Below are 24,859 nucleotides of genomic sequence, written 5' to 3'. Positions count from 1 at the left end.
ATTCCCAACGCACCCTGTCCTGTGTAGGGAAGGGGTATGCCATATTAATTCTTTTGGGAATCTGCGGTCTCTTATCCGGAGTCTCCCAAGCTTTTTAAAAAAACTCATTAAGTTCATGAGATGGTGGAAAGTTTATTATGTTTCTTTCCCTTAAACATGTGTACCCTCGTGTCAGGAACAGAGTGTTCATCAGCAATATGCAACACATCTCTTATTGCTATAATCATACACTGAATGCTCTTTGTCACCTTAGGGTGCAATTTAGCTTCATCATAGTCGACACTGGAATCAGAGTCCGTGTCAGTAGTTGTGTCCACAATTTTTGCCAAGGGACGCTTTTGAGACCCCGACGGGCCCTGTGAGTCGGTCCAATCCGAGGATTGACCCCCTGACGCCTCCCCGAATTCAGCCTTATCTAGCCTCTTATGTAAAGATGTCACACTTGCATTCAACATATGCCACATGTCCATCCATTCCTGAGTCGGCACTACCGACGGGGACACACCACTCATCTGCTCTACCTCCTCCTTGGAGAAGCCTTCCGCTTCAGACATGTCGACACGCACGTACCGACCCCCCACACACACAGGGATATACCTATAAGGGGACAAACCCCCAACCAGGCCCTTAGGAGAGACAGAGAGAGAGTTGCCAGCACACACCCAGCGCCCAAATGGCACTGGAAAAACCAGATAGCGCTTTTATATTATATATATATACAGGTTGAGTATCCCATATCCAAATATTCCGAAATACGGAATATTCCGAAATACGGATTTTTTTGAGTGAGAGTGAGATAGTGAAACCTTTGTTTTTTGATGGCTCAATGTACACAAACTTTGTTTAATACACAAAGTTATTAAAAATATTGTATTAAATGACCTTCAGGCTGTGTGCATAAGGTGTATATGAAACATAAATGAATTGTGTGAATGTACACACACTTTGTTTAATGCACAAAGTTATAAAAAATATTGGCTAAAATGACCTTCAGGCTGTGTGTATAAGGTGTATATGTAACATAAATGCATTCTGTGCTTAGATTTAGGTCCCATCACCATGATATCTCATTATGGTATGCAATTATTCCAAAATACGGAAAAATCCCATATCCAAAATACCTCTGGTCCCAAGCATTTTGGATAAGGGATACTCAACCTGTATATCCAATTTCCCACTCACTGCGCGCCAATGTGCCCCCCCTTCCTTTTTTCCAACCTCTGAAGCGTTCAGCAAGGGAGAGTCCAGGGAGCCAGCGTTTCCCATGCAGCTCTGTGGAGAAAATGGCGCTGGTTAATACTGAGGGATCAAGCTCCGCCCCCCCAGCGGCGGGCTTCGGTCCCTCTTCAAGTTTCACAAAAATGGCGGGGGATCATCCATTTACTGCCTCCGCAGCCTAATAGCACCTTATTGCCCAAAAACGAGGTTTATTGCTGCCCAGGGCGCCCCCCCCCTGCGCCCATCAGTGCTGTCTGTGTGTTGTATATGGGAGCAATGGCGCGCAGCCTACTGCTGCGCGCCTTACCTCACGATGATCTGAAGTCTTCTGTCGCCTGAGATGTCTTCTTGTTTCTCATACTCACCCGACTTCTATCTTCCGGCATCTGTGAGGAGGACGGCGGCGCGGCTCCGGGACGAACCCCAGGGTGAGACCTGTGTTCCGACTCCCTCTGGAGCTAATGGTGTCCAGTAGCCTAAGAAGCAGAGCCTATCAGTTAAGTAGGTCTGCTTCTCTCCCCTCAGTCCCACGATGCAGGGAGCCTGTTGCCAGCAGGACTCCCTGAAAATAAAAAACCTAACAAAATTATTTTTCTACAGAAAACTCAGGAGAGCTCTCTGCAGTGCACCCATTCTCCTTTGGACACAGAATCTAACTGAGGTCTGGAGGAGGGGCATAGATGGAGGAGCCAGTGCACACCCACAGGAAAAGTTATTTTAGGTGCCCATGTCTCCTGCGGAGCCCATCTATACCCCATGGTCCTTACGGAGTCCCCAGCATCCTCTAGGACGTAAGAGAAATTTGTATTGCTTTACATGCAAATGGATGGGGTGTAGTATGAGTGGTCGGCGGCCGGGATCCCGGGGGCCAGCGTACCGGCACCGGGATCCCGACCGCCGGCATACAGACAGCTGGGTGAGCGCTAATGAGCCCCTTGCGGGCTCGCTGCGCTCGCCACGCTATTTATTCTCCCTCCAGGGGGGTCGTGGACCCCCAAGAGGGAGAATATGTGTAGGCATGTCAGCGGTCGGGATCCCGGCGCCGGTATGCTGGTCGTCGGGATCCCGGCGCCGGTATGCTGGTCGTCGGCATACTGAAGACCACCCAATGGATGAAAGCCTGCCCATAATATTGTTTTCATTACGTGAACACCGATAGTTTAAAAAACCCTAATATGAAGAACTAGATTATAAATTAATCTTTAAGTCACTGATTTCCTGTTTTGATTATTCGTTTATGTACTCTGTAATTGGGCGCTGCGGATCCCTTGTGGCGCCATGTAAAGAATTATAATAATTCAAAATTATTTTCCTCTATTAGCAAAACAGAGCAACTGATTAATAACACCAACATCTTGTACCTGCGCTGTTATGTTTTAGGCTCTATGGCCGTTATTTTCAAGGAATTGTCCTATGGCCATCACAGTCACGCGAACGTGATTTAATAAAATAACAAGGTAAAAGTACACAACATAAACAAAAAAGAAACTCCTCTGTATATATCTTCATAAACATTACCTCCAAGTACCCCTTCACACCAACGTAAAGCATCACTCCTAAACATAGAGCATTTAAACAGCATAAATACAATGGTGTAACTACAAAGCTTCACAGTGAAGTGGAACAAACATTTTCTTTTAGTTCATTTGGGTGTTGAAACCAGAAGTAATGGTCAGCTCTGAGGTTATTTGCAGGAAGCTTTGGCATTTCCATTATAGGAGAGGAAAATGTGCAAATGCCAGCAGTGACCCAACTACAGTAGGTCACTGGTGGGTCACCTACAGACTGTGGGATCCTCCATAGGCTCTGTGTGTCATGTGCTTAAACTTATAATGAGCACAAAACCTGCTGTAACAATGGGGTATATTAAGCAACTGGCACAACGTACCTGCCCCAAAACCACCATGCCTTCTGATAATAGGGCTAATTCAGACCTGATCGTTGCTGTGCGTTATGGCACAACGGGCGATCAGGTCTGAACTGCGTATGCGCCGCAGTGCGCCGGCCAGAGATGCGATCGGCATCTCAGCCCATCGATCGCCTCTGCCTGACAGGCAGAGGCGTTCACTGGGCGGGAGTTTTGGGGGCGTGGTCCGGGCAACGCAGGCGTGCCCGAACCGTGCGGGGGGTGGGCCGCGGCGGCTGTGTGACATCACACGTAGCCGCTGCGACACGGAGAGCGATAGGGGCAGAGCCAGACATTCGGGGCGGACTAGCCCTGTGGTGGGCGTCCCCCCGCATGTCTGTGAAAGTGATCGTAGATGTTCTAAATTTAGCACATCTACGATCAAGTCTGAATTACCCCAATGACCATTGCCAGGCAGGATGGCAAATCATGGGAAGCCGAGTGTGTGGTCAATAACATGACCGAGAGACCGTGTCATCATCCGTATTGATACGGTCAGTACAGCACAAATAAATCTTTTCCCTGAAATGCAATTTTAAGTTCAGAAAAAAATAAAACACACTGAATTTACCTCCAACATTTCGCTCAGCCGTATGTCCGTTCTTTGCTGATGAAAGAAGAATGACGAAAAGTGAATAAAGAGCAACTTAATAAAGACAGAAGGAAAAATAAATAACTCAATGAATGCTGCTATTATTACCAGTGTTTTAATTGTCCTCAGAGATTTCAGAAGACCAATCAATAGCTGCCTTTTCCTCTGGCTTGCCAGCAGTCCCAGGCTAGCTTGTGTAAAACCTTCTTTTGCGGTGTTTAAGTGTCTAAGAATATAACATAAAACACAGGTTACAGGAATACTATAAGCACAATGAAGATTAGATATGAATTACATTTAAAATATACAGTAGTACCGGGTAGATCTTACTATCCCAACATGAAACCCTGCATTTTATTTGCCCGCCTTGTCAAGTTCCAATAATCCAGAAAGGTCTCCTGTACCTTAGTTTAGACGGGCTGATTGAAATGAAGAAATGAGACGGAAAGAAATACCCTATGACTGCAGGGCGCCAGCATCCTTGGTAGCGATGCCCCACTGTCAGAATGTCTCGGTGCAAACGCTCCCCCCGGTCACCACTTACACTACCCAGGTTGGGATGGGAATGTGAAAAGTGAGTTTTAATGACATTCTGTAGTTGTCCAATAGTTCATTCATGATGGACAGGTAGTTGGACTCTTTCCTGTTCTCTAAGAATCCACGCACAGAAGCCTCGAAGGAGGAGCAAGCAGCTGACTCAATTTCCGTTAATTTAGTGTTAAATATTTAATCGGTAAGCAGCTTCCTTATTTGGTGGCCAACAAATATGGCCTTCTTTATCCAGAGCTTTCACAATTCATTACGTCTAACTTAGGCCCCCATTTATCAAGCCTTGGAGAGTGATAAATAGCACGGTGATAAAGCAACAGCCAATCATCTCCTAACTGCCATGTCACAGGCTGTGTTTGAAAAATGACAGTTCGGAGCTGATTGGTTGGCACTTTATCACCGGCCACTGTATCTCCATCAAAGGCTTGATAAATCTAGGCCTTAATGGGAAGGTAAAATGATTTTGTGCGGCTCACCCAAAGGAGTCCACTTGACTGTTTTCTCTCCAGCAACATAATAAAGGTTTCTCTCTCTGGCCACTTCTTTGTGATTTAGTGGTTTTTAGGGTCTCTGCTGTCCCATAAACACAGAAGACAGCAATACTTTAATAATCCACCTTGCAAACCTAACAGCAGTTACAACAAAGATTCCATCCATGATCCTTATACTTGATTTACTCCAACAGCAGCCATGCTTTCATAAGTCTCTTTCATATACATTTCATGGACCAGAGGCCCTGAAGGGAGTTTGTTCCTATTATGGATTAAGGCCGGGTACACATCAGAACGATGCCCAACTGGCGCGATTGTCGGGACGAATTCCCTTCGTCTCGGACCAAGCGAGATTGGCCGTACACACTGTGCAATTCTATGAACGATGGAGCGATATCTCGTTCCACATCATAAACAATATCTTCTGATTTGCCTGCAGCACGGCCAACCAGAAGATATCAGCTATGACCCACGGGAGCGCGCAATTGACCATACACCCTGTGCGATCTGCACAATATGTCATACCGATTTGCCCGGAAACAGCATATCCATGCAAGTGTGTACCCGGCCAAACACTGCATGGCATCCAGCGCCAAGAGAAGGATGAAGCCCCAGGACAAGCACATGGAGGAGGATGAGGAAGATGAGGAGGTGGATTCTGATGGCATAGAAGATGAGGAGTCTGGACAGCATGCGTACCCCATATCGCAGGTAAAATGGAGTCTTGCCCAACACTGAAATTAAACCCTGCCTGTGAAATAATACTAAATGTGGGTCTTCTATAGGCTAGGAGAGTACTGCAGGGGTCCAGGCATTTTAGATCAGCGGGTTTTAACAAAATATAGACTTGCCCAATAAGTACCACACCAAGGGCCGGATTTAAATGTCCCCCATGCCCCCCGAGATTGCGCCCGTCCGCATCTATTCTAATGTTGCTGCGGACGGGCGCAACCAGTTAATTTCAGATCGCTGAAATGCGCGTAAAGAAACCCGTTTGGGCGCCCAAACGGGTCTTTTCACAATCGAGCCCATTACTTTAGTCGGGTTTAGGTGCTTTGCGTGCCTAAACCAGATTGTAATGGGCGTGATCAGTGTGATAAGTGGGGGCATTTGAATATCGCCCCGCAACCTCCCGTCGCTTTAGACGGGAGATCAGGGGTGCGATAGCTTTTGAATCCCCCCCCCCCAATAGAGTACAGAGGTGATAGAAAGTCTGTGAACCCTTCAGTTATTTCTGAAATTCTGTATAAATGTGTCCTTAAAATGTGCTAAAATCTTCAGATATTAATTATGGTAAGAATGCAAACTCTACTTATTTCCACAATAGCGTTAATGGCAAACATCTGCAGACCTCCAGAGAGGAGAGTCACTGCTTCAGCTCACATATTGAGTTTCCTGTTGAAAAGACAATGGATTCAAACCGAACAGAAAAATAATAGGGAAAATCTATATATCTTCAGCTCGGAGGAAATAATGCTGTAATTACTGTACATGAGTCGGAATAAAGTGTTCTGGATAAAACGACCAGGACAGTGGTTATTTTTCACTGAGATGTCTTCTTAAAGAACAGAGAATAATCACAAAGGGCCATTTGGAAATAGGACGCATATTTTGTTATCGAGTTAACTATATAGTAGAGAATAAGTGCTGTGCTAAGGTGCAATTTCTACTTCTGAACTGAGAAAGAGAGAGAGAGAGAGAGAGAGAGAGAGAGAGAGTGCGCAAGTTGTACTGGGGGGGGGGGGGGACTAGCAGACAATAGAGATGAGCGCCTGAAATTTTTCGGGTTTTGTGTTTTGGTTTTGGGTTCGGTTCCGCGGCCGTGTTTTGGGTTCGAACGCGTTTTGGCAAAACATCACCGAATTTTTTTTTGTCGGATTCGGGTGTGTTTTGGATTCGGGTGTTTTTTTCAAAAAACACTAAAAAACAGCTTAAATCATAGAATTTGGGGGTCATTTTGATCCCAAAGTATTATTAACCTCAAAAACCATAATTTACACTCATTTTCAGTCTATTCTGAATACCTCACACCTCACAATATTATTTTTAGTCCTAAAATTTGCACCGAGGTCGCTGTGTGAGTAAGATAAGCGACCCTAGTGGCCGACACAAACACCGGGCCCATCTAGGAGTGGCACTGCAGTGTCACGCAGGATGTCCCTTCCAAAAAAACCTCCCCAAACAGCACATGACGCAAAGAAAAAAAGAGGCGCAATGAGGTAGCTGTGTGAGTAAGATTAGCGACCCTAGTGGCCGACACAAACACCGGGCCCATCTAGGAGTGGCACTGCAGTGTCACGCAGGATGTCCCTTCCAAAAAACCCTCCCCAAACAGCACATGACGCAAAGAAAAAAAGAGGCGCAATGAGGTAGCTGACTGTGTGAGTAAGATTAGCGACCCTAGTGGCCGACACAAACACCGGGCCCATCTAGGAGTGGCACTGCAGTGTCACGCAGGATGTCCCTTCCAAAAAACCCTCCCCAATCAGCACATGATGCAAAGAAAAAGAAAAGAAAAAAGAGGTGCAAGATGGAATTGTCCTTGGGCCCTCCCACCCACCTTTATGTTGTATAAACAAAACAGGACATGCACACTTTAACCAACCCATCATTTCAGTGACAGGGTCTGCCACACGACTGTGACTGATATGACGGGTTGGTTTGGACCCCCCCCAAAAAAGAAGCAATTAATCTCTCCTTGCACAAACTGGCTCTACAGAGGCAAGATGTCCACCTCATCTTCACCCTCCGATATATCACCGTGTACATCCCCCTCCTCACAGATTATCAATTCGTCCCCACTGGAATCCACCATCTCAGCTCCCTGTGTACTTTGTGGAGGCAATTGCTGCTGGTCAATGTCTCCGCGGAGGAATTGATTATAATTCATTTTAATGAACATCATCTTCTCCACATTTTCTGGATGTAACCTCGTACGCCGATTGCTGACAAGGTGAGCGGCGGCACTAAACACTCTTTCGGAGTACACACTTGTGGGAGGGCAACTTAGGTAGAATAAAGCCAGTTTGTGCAAGGGCCTCCAAATTGCCTCTTTTTCCTGCCAGTATAAGTACGGACTGTGTGACGTGCCTACTTGGATGCGGTCACTCATATAATCCTCCACCATTCTATCAATGTTGAGAGAATCATATGCAGTGACAGTAGACGACATGTCCGTAATCGTTGTCAGGTCCTTCAGTCCGGACCAGATGTCAGCATCAGCAGTCGCTCCAGACTGCCCTGTATCACCGCCAGCGGGTGGGCTCGGAATTCTGAGCCTTTTCCTCGCACCCCCAGTTGCGGGAGAATGTGAAGGAGGAGATGTTGACAGGTCGCGTTCCGCTTGACTTGACAATTTTGTCACCAGCAGGTCTTTCAACCCCAGCAGACCTGTGTCTGCCGGAAAGAGAGATCCAAAGTAGGCTTTAAATCTAGGATCGAGCACGGTGGCCAAAATGTAGTGCTCTGATTTCAACAGATTGACCACCCGTGAATCCTTGTTAAGCGAATTAAGGGCTGCATCCACAAGTCCCACATGCCTAGCGGAATCGCTCCCTTTTAGCTCCTTCTTCAATGCCTCCAGCTTCTTCTGCAAAAGCCTGATGAGGGGAATGACCTGACTCAGGCTGGCAGTGTCTGAACTGACTTCACGTGTGGCAAGTTCAAAGGGCATCAGAACCTTGCACAACGTTGAAATCATTCTCCACTGCACTTGAGACAGGTGCATTCCACCTACTATATCGTGCTCAATTGTATAGGCTTGAATGGCCTTTTGCTGCTCCTCCAACCTCTGAAGCATATAGAGGGTTGAATTCCACCTCGTTACCACTTCTTGCTTCAGATGATGGCAGGGCAGGTTCAGTAGTTTTTGGTGGTGCTCCAGTCTTCTGTACGTGGTGCCTGTACGCCGAAAGTGTCCCGCAATTTTTCTGGCCACCGACAGCATCTCTTGCACGCCCCTGTCGTTTTTTAAAAAATTCTGCACCACCAAATTCAAGGTATGTGCAAAACATGGGACGTGCTGGAATTTGCCCATATTTAATGCACACACAATATTGCTGGCGTTGTCCGATGCCACAAATCCACAGGAGAGTCCAATTGGGGTAAGCCATTCCGCGATGATCTTCCTCAGTTGCCGTAAGAGGTTTTCAGCTGTGTGCGTATTCTGGAAAGCGGTGATACAAAGCGTAGCCTGCCTAGGAAAGAGTTGGCGTTTGCGAGATGCTGCTACTGGTGCCGCCGCTGCTGTTCTTGCGGCGGGAGTCCATACATCTACCCAGTGGGCTGTCACAGTCATATAGTCCTGACCCTGCCCTGCTCCACTTGTCCACATGTCCGTGGTTAAGTGGACATTGGGTACAACTGCATTTTTTAGGACACTGGTGAGTCTTTTTCTGACGTCCGTGTACATTCTCGGTATCGCCTGCCTAGAGAAGTGGAACCTAGATGGTATTTGGTAACGGGGGCACACTGCCTCAATAAATTGTCTAGTTCCCTGTGAACTAACGGCGGATACCGGACGCACGTCTAACACCAACATAGTTGTCAAGGACTCAGTTATCCGCTTTGCAGTAGGATGACTGCTGTGATATTTCATCTTCCTCGCAAAGGACTGTTGAACAGTCAATTGCTTACTGGAAGTAGTACAAGTGGGCTTACGACTTCCCCTCTGGGATGACCATCGACTCCCAGCGGCAACAACAGCAGCGCCAGCAGCAGTAGGCGTTACACGCAAGGATGCATCGGAGGAATCCCAGGCAGGAGAGGACTCGTCAGAATTGCCAGTGACATGGCCTGCAGGACTATTGGCATTCCTGGGGAAGGAGGAAATTGACACTGAGGGAGTTGGTGGGGTGGTTTGCGTGAGCTTGGTTACAAGAGGAAGGGATTTACTGGTCAGTGGACTGCTTCCGCTGTCACCCAAAGTTTTTGAACTTGTCACTGACTTATTATGAATGCGCTGCAGGTGACGTATAAGGGAGGATGTTCCGAGGTGGTTAACGTCCTTACCCCTACTTATTACAGCTTGACAAAGGGAACACATGGCTTGACACCTGTTGTCCGCATTTCTGGTGAAATACCTCCACACCGAAGAGCTGATTTTTTTGGTATTTTCACCTGGCATGTCAACGGCCATATTCCTCCCACGGACAACAGGTGTCTCCCCGGGTGCCTGACTTAAACAAACCACCTCACCATCAGAATCCTCCTGGTCAATTTCCTCCCCAGCGCCAGCAACACCCATATCCTCCTCATCCTGGTGTACTTCAACACTGACATCTTCAATCTGACTATCAGGAACTGGACTGCGGGTGCTCCTTCCAGCACTTGCAGGGGGCGTGCAAATGGTGGAAGGCGCATGCTCTTCACGTCCAGTGTTGGGAAGGTCAGGCATCGCAACCGACACAATTGGACTCTCCTTGTGGATTTGGGATTTCGAAGAATGCACAGTTCTTTGCTGTGCTGCTTTTGCCAGCTTGAGTCTTTTCATTTTTCTAGCGAGAGGCTGAGTGCTTCCATCCTCATGTGAAGCTGAACCACTAGCCATGAACATAGGCCAGGGCCTCAGCCGTTCCTTGCCACTCCGTGTGGTAAATGGCATATTGGCAAGTTTACGCTTCTCCTCCGACAATTTTATTTTAGGTTTTGGAGTCCTTTTTTTACTGATATTTGGTGTTTTGGATTTGACATGCTCTGTACTATGACATTGGGCATCGGCCTTGGCAGACGACGTTGCTGGCATTTCATCGTCTCGGCCATGACTAGTGGCAGCAGCTTCAGCACGAGGTGGAAGTGGATCTTGATCTTTCCCTAATTTTGGAACCTCAACATTTTTGTTCTCCATATTTTAATAGGCACAACTAAAAGGCACCTCAGGTAAACAATGGAGATGGATGGATTGGATACTAGTATACAATTATGGACGGGCTGCCGAGTGCCGACACAGAGGTAGCCACAGCCGTGAACTACCGCACTGTACTGTGTCTGCTGCTAATATAGACTGGTTGATAAAGAGATAGTATACTCGTAACTAGTATGTATGTATAAAGAAAGAAAAAAAAACCACGGTTAGGTGGTATATACAATTATGGACGGGCTGCCGAGTGCCGACACAGAGGTAGCCACAGCCGTGAACTACCGCACTGTACTGTGTCTGCTGCTAATATAGACTGGTTGATAAAGAGATAGTATACTCGTAACTAGTATGTATGTATAAAGAAAGAAAAAAAAACCACGGTTAGGTGGTATATACAATTATGGACGGGCTGCCGAGTGCCGACACAGAGGTAGCCACAGCCGTGAACTACCGCACTGTACTGTGTCTGCTGCTAATATAGACTGGTTGATAAAGAGATAGTATACTCGTAACTAGTATGTATGTATAAAGAAAGAAAAAAAAACCACGGTTAGGTGGTATATACAATTATGGACGGGCTGCCGAGTGCCGACACAGAGGTAGCCACAGCCGTGAACTACCGCACTGTACTGTGTCTGCTGCTAATATAGACTGGTTGATAAAGAGATAGTATACTACTATTATATATACTGGTGGTCAGGTCACTGGTCACTAGTCACACTGGCAGTGGCACTCCTGCAGCAAAAGTGTGCACTGTTTAATTTTAATATAATATTATGTACTCCTGGCTCCTGCTATAACCTATAACTGGCACTGCAGTAGTGCTCCCCAGTCTCCCCCACAATTATAAGCTGTGTGAGCTGAGCAGTCAGACAGATATATAATATATATAGATGATGCAGCACACTGGCCTGAGCCTGAGCAGTGCACACAGATATGGTATGTGACTGACTGAGTCACTGTGTGTATCGCTTTTTTCAGGCAGAGAACGGATATATTAAATAAACTGCACTGTGTGTCTGGTGGTCACTCACTATATAATATATTATGTACTCCTGGCTCCTGCTATAACCTATAACTGGCACTGCAGTAGTGCTCCCCAGTCTCCCCCACAATTATAAGCTGTGTGAGCTGAGCAGTCAGACAGATATATATAATATATTATATATAGATAATAGATGATGCAGCACACTGGCCTGAGCCTGAGCAGTGCACACAGATATGGTATGTGACTGAGTCACTGTGTGCTGTGTATCGCTTTTTTCAGGCAGAGAACGGATTATAAATAAAACTGGTGGTCACTATCAGCAAAACTCTGCACTGTACTGAGTACTCCTAATGCTCCCCAAAATTAGTAAATCAAGTGTCTCTCTAATCTATTCTAAACGGAGAGGACGCCAGCCACGTCCTCTCCCTATCAATCTCAATGCACGTGTGAAAATGGCGGCGACGCGCGGCTCCTTATATAGAATCCGAGTCTCGCGATAGAATCCGAGCCTCGCGAGAATCCGACAGCGTCATGATGACGTTCGGGCGCGCTCGGGTTAACCGAGCAAGGCGGGAAGATCCGAGTCGCTCGGACCCGTGAAAAAAAACATGAAGTTCTGGCGGGTTCGGATTCAGAGAAACCGAACCCGCTCATCTCTAGCAGACAAAGGAGGTCAGTGCGCATGATGCATGGAATACAGATAGCCAGAGAGAGAGGAGGACCACTCTGCAACGGGGCACAGGCTGAACTTAGGTACAAGCAGAGGGAAAGGCACACTATACACTGTTACGGGAAGACGGAGAGGGACACTATACACTGTGTTACGGGAAGACGCAGAGGGAGAGGGACACTATACACTGTGTTACGGGAAGACGCAGAGGGAGAGGGACACTATGCACTGGGGTACGGGAAGACAGAGGGAGAGGCACACTATGCACTGGGGTACAGGAAGACACAGAGGGAGAGGCACACTATGCACTGGGATACAGGAAGACACAGAGGGAGAGGGACACTATACACTGTGTTACGGGAAGACGCAGAGGGAGAGGAACACTATGCACTGGGATACAGGAAGACACAGAGGGAGAGGCACACTATGCACTGGGGTACGGGAAGACAGAGGGAGAGGCACACTATGCACTGGGGTACAGGAAGACACAGGGGGAGAGGCACACTATGCACTGTGTTACGGGCAGACGCAGGGGGAGAGGCACACTATGCACTGGGGTACAGGAAGACACAGAGGGAGAGGCACACTATGCACTGGGATACAGGAAGACACAGAGGGAGAGGCAAACTATGCACTGGGGTACAGGAAGACAGAGGGAGAGGCAAACTATGCACTGGGGTACAGGAAGACAGAGGGAGAGGCACACTATACACTGTGTTACGGGCAGACGCAGGGGGAGAGGGACACTATGCACTGGGGTACAGGAAGACACAGAGGGAGACACACACTATGCACTGGGATACAGGAAGACACAGAGGGAGACACACACTATGCACTGGGATACAGGAAGACACAGAGGGAGAGACACACTATACACTCTGTTACGGGCAGACACAGAGGGAGAGGCACACTATACACTGGGGTACAGGAAGACACAGAGGGAGAGGCACCCTACACACTGGGGTACAGGAAGACACAGAGGGAGAGGCACCCTACACACTGTGTTACGGGCAGACACAGAGGGAGAGGCACACTATGCATTGGGATACAGGAAGACAGAGGGAGATGCACACTATGCACTGGGGTACAGGAAGACAGAGGGAGAGGCACCCTATACACTGTGTTACGGGCAGACACAGAGGGAGAGGCATACTATGCACTGGGGTACAGGAAGACAGAGGGAGAGGCACACTATGCACTGGGGTACAGGAAGACACAGAGGGAGAGGCACACTATGCACTGGGATACAGGAAGAGACAGAGGGAGAGGCACAATATGCACTGTGTTACGGGCAGACACAGAGGGAGAGGCACACTATGCACTGGGGTACAGGAAGACAGAGGGAGAGGCACAATATGCACTGTGTTACGGGCAGACACAGAGGGAGAGGCACAATATGCACTGTGTTACGGGAAGACGCAGGGGGAGAGGGACACTATGCACTGGGATACAGGAAGACACAGAGGGAGAGGCACAATATGCACTGTGTTACGGGCAGACATAGAGGGAGAGGCACAATAAGCACTGTGTTACGGGCAGACACAGAGGGAGAGGCACACTATGCAATCACTTCCATCTAGTTCAGAAAACCTAAATTTCTAAAGGTAAACAAAATACAAACATGTACAGATTGTCCTTGTTCTCATACCTCCTTCCATTAGTGCAAATAACGGCAGCTAGTTGAAGGTTTGTCTGCAAAGAGGTCACTCGCTCCAACTCCTGCAAAAAAAAAAAAAAGAATTAAGACTACAAACGTCAATTATTATTTTGGGTGACCATGTCAGCTCAACGACTCAGGCAACATTTGGAAACAGAGGGGCAGACCACATATAAAAAGTTAGTGGTTTTTCCAGGTCTCCTCCTGGCAACTATAATGATCCACGCCACTGAAACTGCCCTCACGAAAGTCAGCAACGACTCCATGTTGCCAAATCCAAGGGCCACTACTCTCTGCTTGTTTACCTCAACCTTTCTGCTGCATTTGATACTGTGACCCACGCTCTCCTCCCGCAAACCCTTCACTCCACTGGTCTGTGCGATACTGCCCTCTCGTGGCTATCCTCCTACATATCTGACCGTTCCGTCTCCTCTCATACCTTACGCCCCACTTTCACTAACAGTAGGTGCCCCCCAAGGTTCTGTTCTTGATCTCTCCTATTCTCCCTCTATACATCTTCTTTAGGTGGCTCCCTTGACCTCCAATATCATCTCTATGCCGATGACACTCAGATCTACCTTTCTTCCCCTGTTCTCTTCCCTCACTCATATCTCCAACTGTCCCTTCCTAAATGTCTCAACGCGGTCTTAAACTTAATGGGGAGAATTTAATTGTCTTCTTAGTGGCTACCACTAGGGGTTGCAAAACAGAGCAATTCAATTGGTGCTCTGTTTAGACGTCCAGCAGCCGCCGAGATGACATTTCTTCTCGCAACCTTCTGAGGTGTGAGAAGAAATGTGTGCTTAGTCGGGAGTTTGGACTCCCAAAGCAGGACTTTAGATGGGTTTAGCAGTTTTACACGGCTCAACCCTGTCTGTTTGGGTGCAACATGCGCGATGTGAATGTGCACCCAAACAAAAATTTGTGTCAATTGTTTGGGTGTCTAAACAGCCCCATTCAGATGGGATTTTTACACACCCAAAACAATTGAATTCCCCCCATCATGTCTAAGACTGAGCTGATCTTCATCCCACCCTCCCACAATTTCATCATCTGTTGACGGCACAACCGTCTACTCTAGCCCGAAAGTGAGCTGCCTTAGAGCTATCCTTGACTCCTCCATCTCCTTAAAAAAAAAAACCACTAAAAGTACATTTCTCAGTCCTGCTGTTTCCATCTCAAAAATATTTCTGGGATCAGATCCTCTATCACCCTGGAGGCTACTAAGACCTCACTCACTGGTTATCTCTAGAATGGACTACTGTAATCTCCCCGACTACCACCAATCTCCACTCAAATCTGTCCTCAATGCTACTGTCCGGCTCATCTACCTCTCCAAACGTAGTATGTCTGCTTCTACTCTACTACAAGTCTTGAGGTCTACAAATGAGTTAATTCCTTACATGTTTAATTGTATGTAGCCATGAAGGATTTATATGCTACAGCAGGCCTGGCCAACCTGTGGCTCTCCAGCTGTTGCAAAACTACAAGACCCAGCATGCTGGAATGTGCAGTTGTACAACATCTGGAGAACCACAGGTTGGCCAGGCCTGTGCTAGAGTCTAGACAGAGCTTTATGTAAGCGTTCTCTGCAGCTATTGAGCACATGCAGGGAGCTGTGCCCCTCCTACCTTATTGGTCACTCCCATCATGTCATGCTCCACCCCCAATCAGATCACACACATGCCTACCCATTAAAGCAAACCCCAAGCTCTTTCATTGTCAAACTATTATGACACCTCAATTATGAGAACTCCCCAATAAATGGATAATGGGGAAGAGAAAGCAAATAACAGAACTGTGCTGAAAGTTGAGCTCTTAATGGCACCGTCACAGAGAGTAAAATTTGATTACAATATTATACAGTGGGGCAAAAAGTATTTGGACAGCCACCGATTGTGCAAGTTGACCCACTTAAAAAGATGAGAGAGGTCTGTAATTTCCATCATAGGTACACTTAAACTGTGAGAGACAGAATCTGAAAAAAAGAAACAGGAAATCACATTGTATGATTTTTAAACAATTTACTTACCGTATATACTCGAGTATAAGCCGACTTTTTCAACACTTTTTTTTGTGCTGAAAAAGCCACCTCGGCTTATACTCGAGTCAGTGGCAGTGCAGTGTGACAGGCAGAGCAGTGTGAAGGAGGGACACGGAGCGCACAGCGCGCGCCTCTCCTGTGTCCCTCCTGCATCTCCGGCGGCAGCGGCGGGTCTATTAAAGGAAGTACCCGTTCGTGACCTCTGATCACGAATCGGCACTTCCTTTAATAGACCCGCCGCGGCCGCCGGAGATGCAGGAGGGACACAGGAGAGGCGCGCGCTGTGCACTCCGTGTCCCTCCTTCAGAAGACAGCGCGGGATCGACGGAGGGGTAAGTACATACTTACCTACATTTTAATTCTCCTTTCCGGGAGAAGCCCGGAGAGGAGACGCAGCAGGTGTCTTCGGGGGGCGGGGCCGGACTGTGACACCACTAAGCCATTTGCAATTTGCGTCATTTTAACCCCTTCTCCACCCGACGGACCCGCGAATGCGGGAGGTTATCTCTCATCCTGCTCGCATCACTAGGGTGCGAGCAGGATGCGGGAGACCTGCCCACTCTTCCGGGGGTGCGGGGGGCTACCCCAAAAAAGGGGAGCCTCCCGCAGCTTCCGGGAGAGTAGGTAAGTATGGGTAAGTAACAGGCACTGGGGGAGCATATTTGGCACTTGGGGAGGGGGCATATGTGGCAGCATGAGGGGCATATGTGGCAGCATGAGGGGCATATGTGGCAGCATGAGGGCATATCTGGCACTGTGGGGCATATGTGGCAGCATGAGGGGCATATGTGGCAGCATGAGGGGCATATCTGGCAGCATGAGGGGCATATCTGGCAGCATGAGGGGCATATCTGGCAGCATGAGGGGCATATCTGGCACATCTGGCACTGTGGGGCATATGTGGCAGCATGAGGGACATATGTGGCAGCATGAGGGCATATCTGGCAGCATGAGGGCATATCTGGCAGCATGAGGGCATATCTGGCAGCATGAGGGCATATCTGGCAGCATGAGGGCATATCTGGCACTGTGGGGCATATTTGGCAGCATGAGGGCATATCTGGCACATCTGGCACTGTGGGGCATATCTGGCAGTATGAGGGCATATCTGGCACTGAGGGCTGTGTACGGCTAGAGCTGCATTTCCCACCCTAGGCTTATACTCGAGTCAATAAGTTTTCCCAGGTTTTTGTGGTAGAATTAGGTGCCTCGGCTTATATTCGGGTCGACTTATACTCGAGTATATACGGGTATATATTCTTGTAGAAAATAAATATTTGGACACCTACCAAGCAGCAAGATTTCTGGCTCTCACTGACCTGTTACTTCTTCTTTAAGAAGCTCTTCTATCCTCAACTCGTTACCTGTATTAATGGCACCTGTTTGAACTGGTTATCTATATAAAAAACACCTGTCCACACCCTCAAACAGTCAGACTGCTACCTCTCCACCATGGCAAAGACCAGAGAGCTGTCTAAGGAGACCAGGGACAAAATTGTAGAGCTGCACAAGGCTGGAATGAGCTACTCGACAATAGGCAAGCAGCTTGGTGAGAAGAGATCAACTGTTGGCGCAATTAATACAAGATCACTGACAATCTCCCTCGACCTGGTGCTCCATGCAAGATCTCACCTCGTGGGGTATCAATGATCTTGAGAACAGTGAGGAATCAGCCCAGAACTACACGGGGGGACCTGGTCAATGACCTCAAGAGAGCTGGGACCACAGTCACAAAGGTTACCATTAGTAACACCATACCCACTGTGAAGCATGGGGGTGGAAACATCATGCTTTGGGGCTGCTTTTCTGCAAAGGGGACAGGACGACTGATCCGTATTAAGGAGAGGATGAATGGGGACATGTATCGTGAGATTTTGGGCAAAAACCTCCTTCCCTCAGTAAAAGCATTGAAGATGGAACGTGGCTGGGTCTTCCAGCATGACATGACCCCAAACACACCGCCCGGGCAACTAAGGAGTGGCTCCGTAAGAAGCATTTCAAGGTCCTGGAGTCCCAGTCTCCAGACCTCAACTCAGTAGAAAATCTGTGGAGAGAGTTGAAAGTCCGGGTTTGCTTGGCGACAGCCCCAAAACATGACAGATCTAGAGAAGATCTGCATGGAAGAGTGGGCCAAAAATAGGATTTTGGTACTTACCAGGTAAATCCTTTTCTTTGAATCCATAGGGGGCACTGGAGTACTCTTGGGATATGGACGGCTTCCACAGGAAGTAGGCACTGAAAAAATTAATTTTGAAACTACACCTCCCCTCCATATCCCTGAGTACCTCAGTGTTTTTTACTGAGCCGAACAGGAGCGATAGAGAGGTTGACAATGTAGAATTACATATAACATAACGGACAACAATAGAGTTGACACAACATTACTGACAACTAAACAGTTGACACCATAACCGATTAGAACTCGTTAATCTGAACCAGTCGGTGAAAATGTGTTACCATAAGATCTACTGAACCTACCCCAAACCAGGTAAACTGCTCTGGGTGGGCGTCCAGTGCCCCCTATGGATTCAAAGAAAAGGATTTACCTGGTAAGTACCAAAATCCTATTTTCTTTTTCATCCACTAGGGGTCACTGGAGTACTCTTGGGACGTACCAAAGTTTCCCCCGTGGGCGGGAGAGCTGTTTGGCACCTGTAACACTAGGCGGCCAAAGCTAGATGCTGATGCCGCCAACGTATCAAACTTGTAGAGGCGCACAAACGTGTGCACCGAAGACCATGTGGCCGCCCGGCAAAGCTGTGTCGTAGAAGCTCCACGACTCACTGCCCATGATGTTCCCATAGCCCGTGTGGAATGAGCTGTTACTGATGTAGGCGGCTGTAACCTAGCATAAAGGTAAGCCTGACGTATGGCCAGTTTAATCCAACTGGATAAGGTCTGCCTAGAAGCTGGCCAACTCATCTTGGCAGCATCATAGAGAGCAAACAACGTATCCGTCTTACGAACGGTCGACGTTCGGGATACATAAATGCGTAATGCGCGTACCACATCCAACCTACCAGAGTCTCCTGTAACACAGGAACTACTATTGGTTGATTGATGTGAAAAGATGACACTACCTTTGGTAGAAAAGCGGAATTCGTCCGGAGTTCCGCTCTGTCATCATGAAACACTAAACACGATGGCTTGCACGACAAAGCACCCAAATCTGAAACACGCCTTGCTGACGCTAAGGCTAAAAGAAAAATAGTTTTCCCAATTGAGAAATTTAATATCCACTTGTTGTAAGGGTTCATAATAAAAAGACTAAGAAATCTAAAAACCAGATTCAAGTCTTCTGGCGCAGTAGGTGGAGTGAATGGAGGCTGAACTCTGAGGACACCCTGCATAAAGGTGTGAACCGACGGCAATAGGGCCCATCTACTATGAAAATAAATGGACAACGCCGATATCTGCACCTTAAGTGTGGATAAACTCAGACCTCTATCTAACCCCATCTGTAGAAATAACAAAAGACGGGATAACTTAAAAGATGATGTCGGAAACTTCCGAGCTTCACACCAACCTACATAGGCACGCCAAATTCTGTAATAATGAGCTGCCGTAACCGGCTTCCTAGCTCGTAACATGGTTGGTATAACAGATTCTGGAATGCCCTCTCTTCTTACGAGGGCTGTCTCAACAGCCACCCCATCAAACGCGGCCACGCTAAATCGGGGTAAAGGAACGGACCCTGCTGTAACAGGTCAGAACGTAGTGGGATCGGCCAAAGACCGACTGCGAGTAGACCGCGGAGATCCGAGAACCAAGCTCTCTGAGGCCAAAGAAGCGCTACTAGTATAACTGTGACGGACTCTCCTTTGATCCGTTTTAGCCACAGAGGGAGCAGTGGAAACGGTGGAAACAGATACACGAGACTGTATGGCCACGTGATTCTGAGAGCATCCACCGCCACTGCCTTTGGATCTCTCGTTCTGGACACGACCTGGGGCGTTTGATGATTGCGGCGAGATGCCATCAGGTCCACCTGCGGGTAACTCCATTTCTGGACCAGCATGTGAAATACTTCTGGATTTAATGCCCATTCTCCTGGATGAAAATTCAGACGGCTGAGAAAATCCGCCTCCCAGTTGTCCACTCCCGGAATGACTACTGCCGACAATATCATTTGGTGATACTCGGCCCAATAGAGGATTCAAGCTACTTCCCGCATTGCCATACGGCTTTTCGTTCCTTCTTGTTTGTTGATGTATGCGACCGCCGTCGCATTGTCTGACTGCACCTGAACAGCCTGAGCCTGCAGCCTGTGCACTGCTTGTCATAGCGCATTGTAAATTCCAGGACATTTATAGACAGTTCCAGGACATTTATAGACAGCAATCTTTCGTGAACCGCCCAGAGACCCTGGAGCTGATAATTTTGAACTACAGCTCCCCAACCTCTGAGACTCGCGTCCGCCGTGAGAATTATCCAATTCCAGGCACCGAACCGTTTCCCTGCGGTTAGATTCTGTACTTTGAGCCACCAGAGTAGAGACACTCTGGCCCTTGGAGACAACCTCACCCTGCAGTAAATCTGCAGATGCGAGCCCGACCACTGTGCGAGCACATCCAATTGAAAAGGACGTGAGTGAAGTCCTCCGAACTGAAGCGCTTCGAAAGCCACCACTATTGTGTCTCATAGGCGAATGCACAAATGAACCGAGACTGTGCGTGGCTTGAGCACTAATTGTACCAGATGACGAATGACCTGTACTTTCTGTTCGGGTAGGTAAATTCTTTGATTTACCGTATCGAGAATCATGCCTAGGAATTGAAGTCGTTGAGACGGAATCATTCAGGAATTCGCGTAGACAATGGTAGGAAATCAGATTTTCCCCACCACTTGGTCAGCGATCTATCTCGTTTGGAATCCGACTCCGCCTGTTAGGAACGTAGCCAAAGTGGACGTTATGCGCCACTAGCGAAGCTGAAAACGCAAGAACCAACTGCCAACGTCCAAAGAAGCTGTAGGTAGCAAGAAGTGTAAGGTGGTCTTTATTTAGGGCAAACCTGAACTGGAGTGCCCTGCCACTACAGCCTTGTTACCTCAAAAACCCTTACCAAAGCAGGGCGAAGCAACAGCCCTACTGCTGTGTAGGGTACACTCAGATAGGTAGTAAAACACCCAATAATTGTAATTGTCTCTCATTGGAAATCGTTCAGCCTTCGCTGAGAACCTGACGTACTGGCCTGGTGCTATGAGGGCTGGCGGCAAATCGACCGCAACAATCTAACTGAAACAGTAAAAAAAATCCCCCCCCCTCAGGCAGTACATGCCCCCGCATTCCCCCAAAAGAGGACCGGTAAGGGTCTGTCTGTGCAGTTTTTAAGCAGAGTACTAACCACTATACGATCATGACAACTTAAACGAGCCAGGTAGGAGACGAACCTACAATCTTGTTATCTATAGTCAGATGCGTTATACATTGCGCCACTGGCCCAGATTCGTATTTGTCCGACACACTGTGTGACCGACTTTGCAGCGAAGCTGCTTGTTTGACTATGCATTAGACTTAATGATCATGTACTCCAACCAGTAAGTACACCACGGAAGTAACGTGTGTATTAACCTGCATTACCGTGCATGTGGTTACCAGCAAAAGTGAATCTTCCTGTAGAGTCATGCTGTACAAAAAACAATTAATAAATTAAACTCCTAACAACACCCCGCTCCTCCAGATGCTAAGTGTTGTAGAGCAGCAACCTCCGGGAAAGAACCAGGAAGTAACGTTAAAAGAAAATGGTGTCCTACCATGTTTTTTTTTTTTTTTTTTTAACACCTGTTAAACCAGGATCTGAACCAGTGTTCATGCAATCACAATGTTCACTGTGACCGGAAAGCCTAACCACTTAGCTACAGAGCCACCTGTAAAAACAATAAGCAAAGCTGCTGCAGATGAGGCCTGAACTCACCATGTTTGCCGTGCTCAACAGATACTGTTTAATAAGCACTGTGTGCTGACCAATTAGTCTTGCTTACTGCAAAATAGATTTTTAATGTCAGCATATTATATATATATATATATATATATATATATATATATATATATATATATATATATATATATATCTACACATACATACAACAATGTATATTCACACATACTCAGACCTTAATAAATATATATATATATATATATATATACCATATATGCATACATACACATATATTATATACCCATATACAAATATCCAGATATATCCTGATACAGAGGTATAATACATTTTTTAGAAGTCTGAAACTAAATGTGACCTCACACAGGCTTAAAACCTGAGATGACTGCTGCTTAACCACAGCTTAGTTAATGGGCCCTATCTAGTGGCCGGCGCCGGGAGCGCGCTCTTGGGAGCAGCCTCTGGAGAGCTATCCTGACTGTTAAACCTATGGTAGGTTTATATTGATAGTGTAAGCCCCAACTGAGCTATTTTTAACAGTTTAAACTAGCATGTATTAGTATGCAATCTAGTTGGATCACCAGTTTCCCCCAGATGGCAAAACACTATGCAACATTGCTTAGCTTCCAAGCTCAGATGAGTTTGGGCGTATCCAGAGTGGTGTGGCTGTAGATTAAAAATACCTACAGCACCTTGTACTCCCAGGTGGCTAATCAGGCCCAACACTGCTTAGCTTCCAAAATCAGATGAGATTGGGCGTATCCAGTGTGGTGTGGCCAAGTGAATTAAGCCAAAGCTGCTGCAGGTTTTGCAGTGCTCCACAGATACTGTTTTATAAGCACCATGTGCTGACCAATTGATATAACATATCTTACTTTACAACAGTGAACAAAGCCAGTATTTGGCTGCCACAGCCATGATTCAGATTTGCAGTCTTTAGGATCATTATAAACAGTTTATGAAATAAATAATTAGTAAGTGTATACCCATGTTTTAGACATGGCAGGGAAACTGCTTATTAGTAATTGCTGGTGTCTTACTCATGCAGACAGACAATACAAAAAAAAAAAAAAAAACAAAGACAGACAACTTGCACGACTCAGTAAATAGCACTAAGGTGTCTCTATAAATATATATCTGGCCAAGTGCAGTGCACGCCAGCAATATGCCTGATCCCAAATTCCCCTTAACACCCCTGCGCCTTCAAAGGAGGAGAGATGTAACACAGGAAATTCTGGAAATACAACAGGAAAAACAACAGGAAGCATGGTTAATATGTCCCCATGCTCACAGTATAACACAAAGTGCCGACTTATAATTATGTAGGCAGATTTAATAAACATCTTATGTTGCACTCAAACCTGCACATGTAACTTGTATCCTGTTTTAACAAAGACTTCATAGCCTATTGTAATACATATGCAGCGCTGCTGTATTCCCTTTATCAATAAGAGTTGAATCATGATCTTTTATCCAGTGACCCTGACATTTCTGTGTGCAGGGAACATCACTGTGGCAGCAAAGTTACTCATGGAGCGGCCTATGCATAAAACCATGTGGCTGACGCAGCTCAGAGCGGCGGGGGACACCACACACACAGTATCCCACACAGTGGGGCGGCAGCGTGAGCTGACCGCCCCGTTCAACATACCTGGACCCTGTGGTGAGGGCTATGACGGGGCTTCTCTGTAAGTTCCGTCCAGCCTTTACTGCAGGTTTTAGTCCTGCACGTGGTAGTGAGGGAGCTCTTTTTAGAGAGGTCCGACACCCACAGCTGCTAAAGCAGCCTTCACTATCCCGGACCCACGCCTATTGGAAGGGGGGAAGGGATGTGGTAAATCATTGAAAAAAGAAAAAACTTAGAAAAAATTCCAATGAAATGTGGACCTCCACAAGCCTACTAACTGTGTCGAGCACAGAAAAAACACTGAGGTACTCAGGGATATGGAGGGGAGGTGTAGTTTCAAAATTAATTTTTTCAGTGCCTACTTCCTGTGGAAGCCGTCCATATCACAAGAGTACTCCAGTGACCCCTAGTGGATGAAAAAGAAATACCTGCTACAGTTTGTGCAAACCTGGTCAAGAACTACAGGAAACGTTTGACCTCTGTAATTGCCAACCGAGGTTATATCTCCTATATATTAGCCCAGATCTGTGACTTTGTGCCTCATTTGCTAACGCTGGGCAGAGTCACCATGCTGGGCGGAGTCAGAGTCACAGATCTGGCCTAAGATATAGGAGGAAAAAGCAGATAACTTGCCTGGAGGAGGAGGACGGGTAACGGGCCGCGGCTGCGGGAGGCTCAACCAGTCACTGTGAAGCGGCGGCAGCGAAGGACGGAGCCGCCCGGGTAGGACGACAGTGCTCAAACAGTCACTGAGGCGGCGGCAGCGGGGGACGGAGCCGTCCGGGCAGGACAAGAGCGCGCAACCAGTCACTGAGGCGGTGGCAGTGGAGGACGGAGCCGCCCGGGTAGGATGAGAGCGGGGAGCCGCCGCCGGAAGACGGAGACAAGCAAGTGACCCGCAGTACACAGCGGCTGCAGCACCTCCTCCCCTCCCCTCCCCGGCCCACACTATGTGTATATACCTGTACATGCCCTATGTACTCCCTCCATACACACATACAGTATATACGTGCTGTACACACACACACACATATACCTGCCGTACACACACATATATATACCTGCTGAACACACACCAACCCCCACACACACATATATATACCTGCTGTATACACATCTACCCCCCCCACACACATATATATATATAGATATATAAATATACATACATGTGCTGTACACACATCTACCCCCCCCCCCACATATATATATATACCTGCTGAACACACACCAACCCCCACACACATATATATACCTGCTGTATACACATCTACCCCCCCACACACATATATAATAAGATTTTACTTACCGATAAATCTATTTCTCGTAGTCCGTAGTGGATGCTGGGACTCCGTCAGGACCATGG

The 24,859-nt window shown here is 47.3% G+C and overlaps 1 protein-coding gene across 2 annotated transcripts in view; it reads right to left on the bottom strand.

Moving 5' to 3' along the window:
• Nucleotides 1–24,859, bottom strand: part of VPS50 (VPS50 subunit of EARP/GARPII complex) — a 548,228-nt gene that overhangs the window by 363,928 nt on the left and 159,441 nt on the right. For both annotated transcript variants that reach the window (XM_063921392.1, XM_063921391.1), the window contains exons 6-8: nucleotides 13,920–13,990; nucleotides 3,825–3,942; nucleotides 3,696–3,731 (exon numbers count right to left, since the gene is read on the bottom strand). In XM_063921392.1, coding sequence (XP_063777462.1) covers nucleotides 3,696–3,731; nucleotides 3,825–3,942; nucleotides 13,920–13,990 — 225 coding nt within the window. The remainder of the gene's footprint in view (nucleotides 1–3,695; nucleotides 3,732–3,824; nucleotides 3,943–13,919; nucleotides 13,991–24,859) is intronic.

The sequence above is a fragment of the Pseudophryne corroboree genome, chromosome 5 (genome assembly GCF_028390025.1).
Source record: "Pseudophryne corroboree isolate aPseCor3 chromosome 5, aPseCor3.hap2, whole genome shotgun sequence".
Lineage (NCBI taxonomy): Eukaryota > Metazoa > Chordata > Amphibia > Anura > Myobatrachidae > Pseudophryne > Pseudophryne corroboree.
The sequence above is the reverse complement of the archived record's forward strand: the minus strand, read 5'-3'. Positions and strand labels throughout refer to the sequence as shown.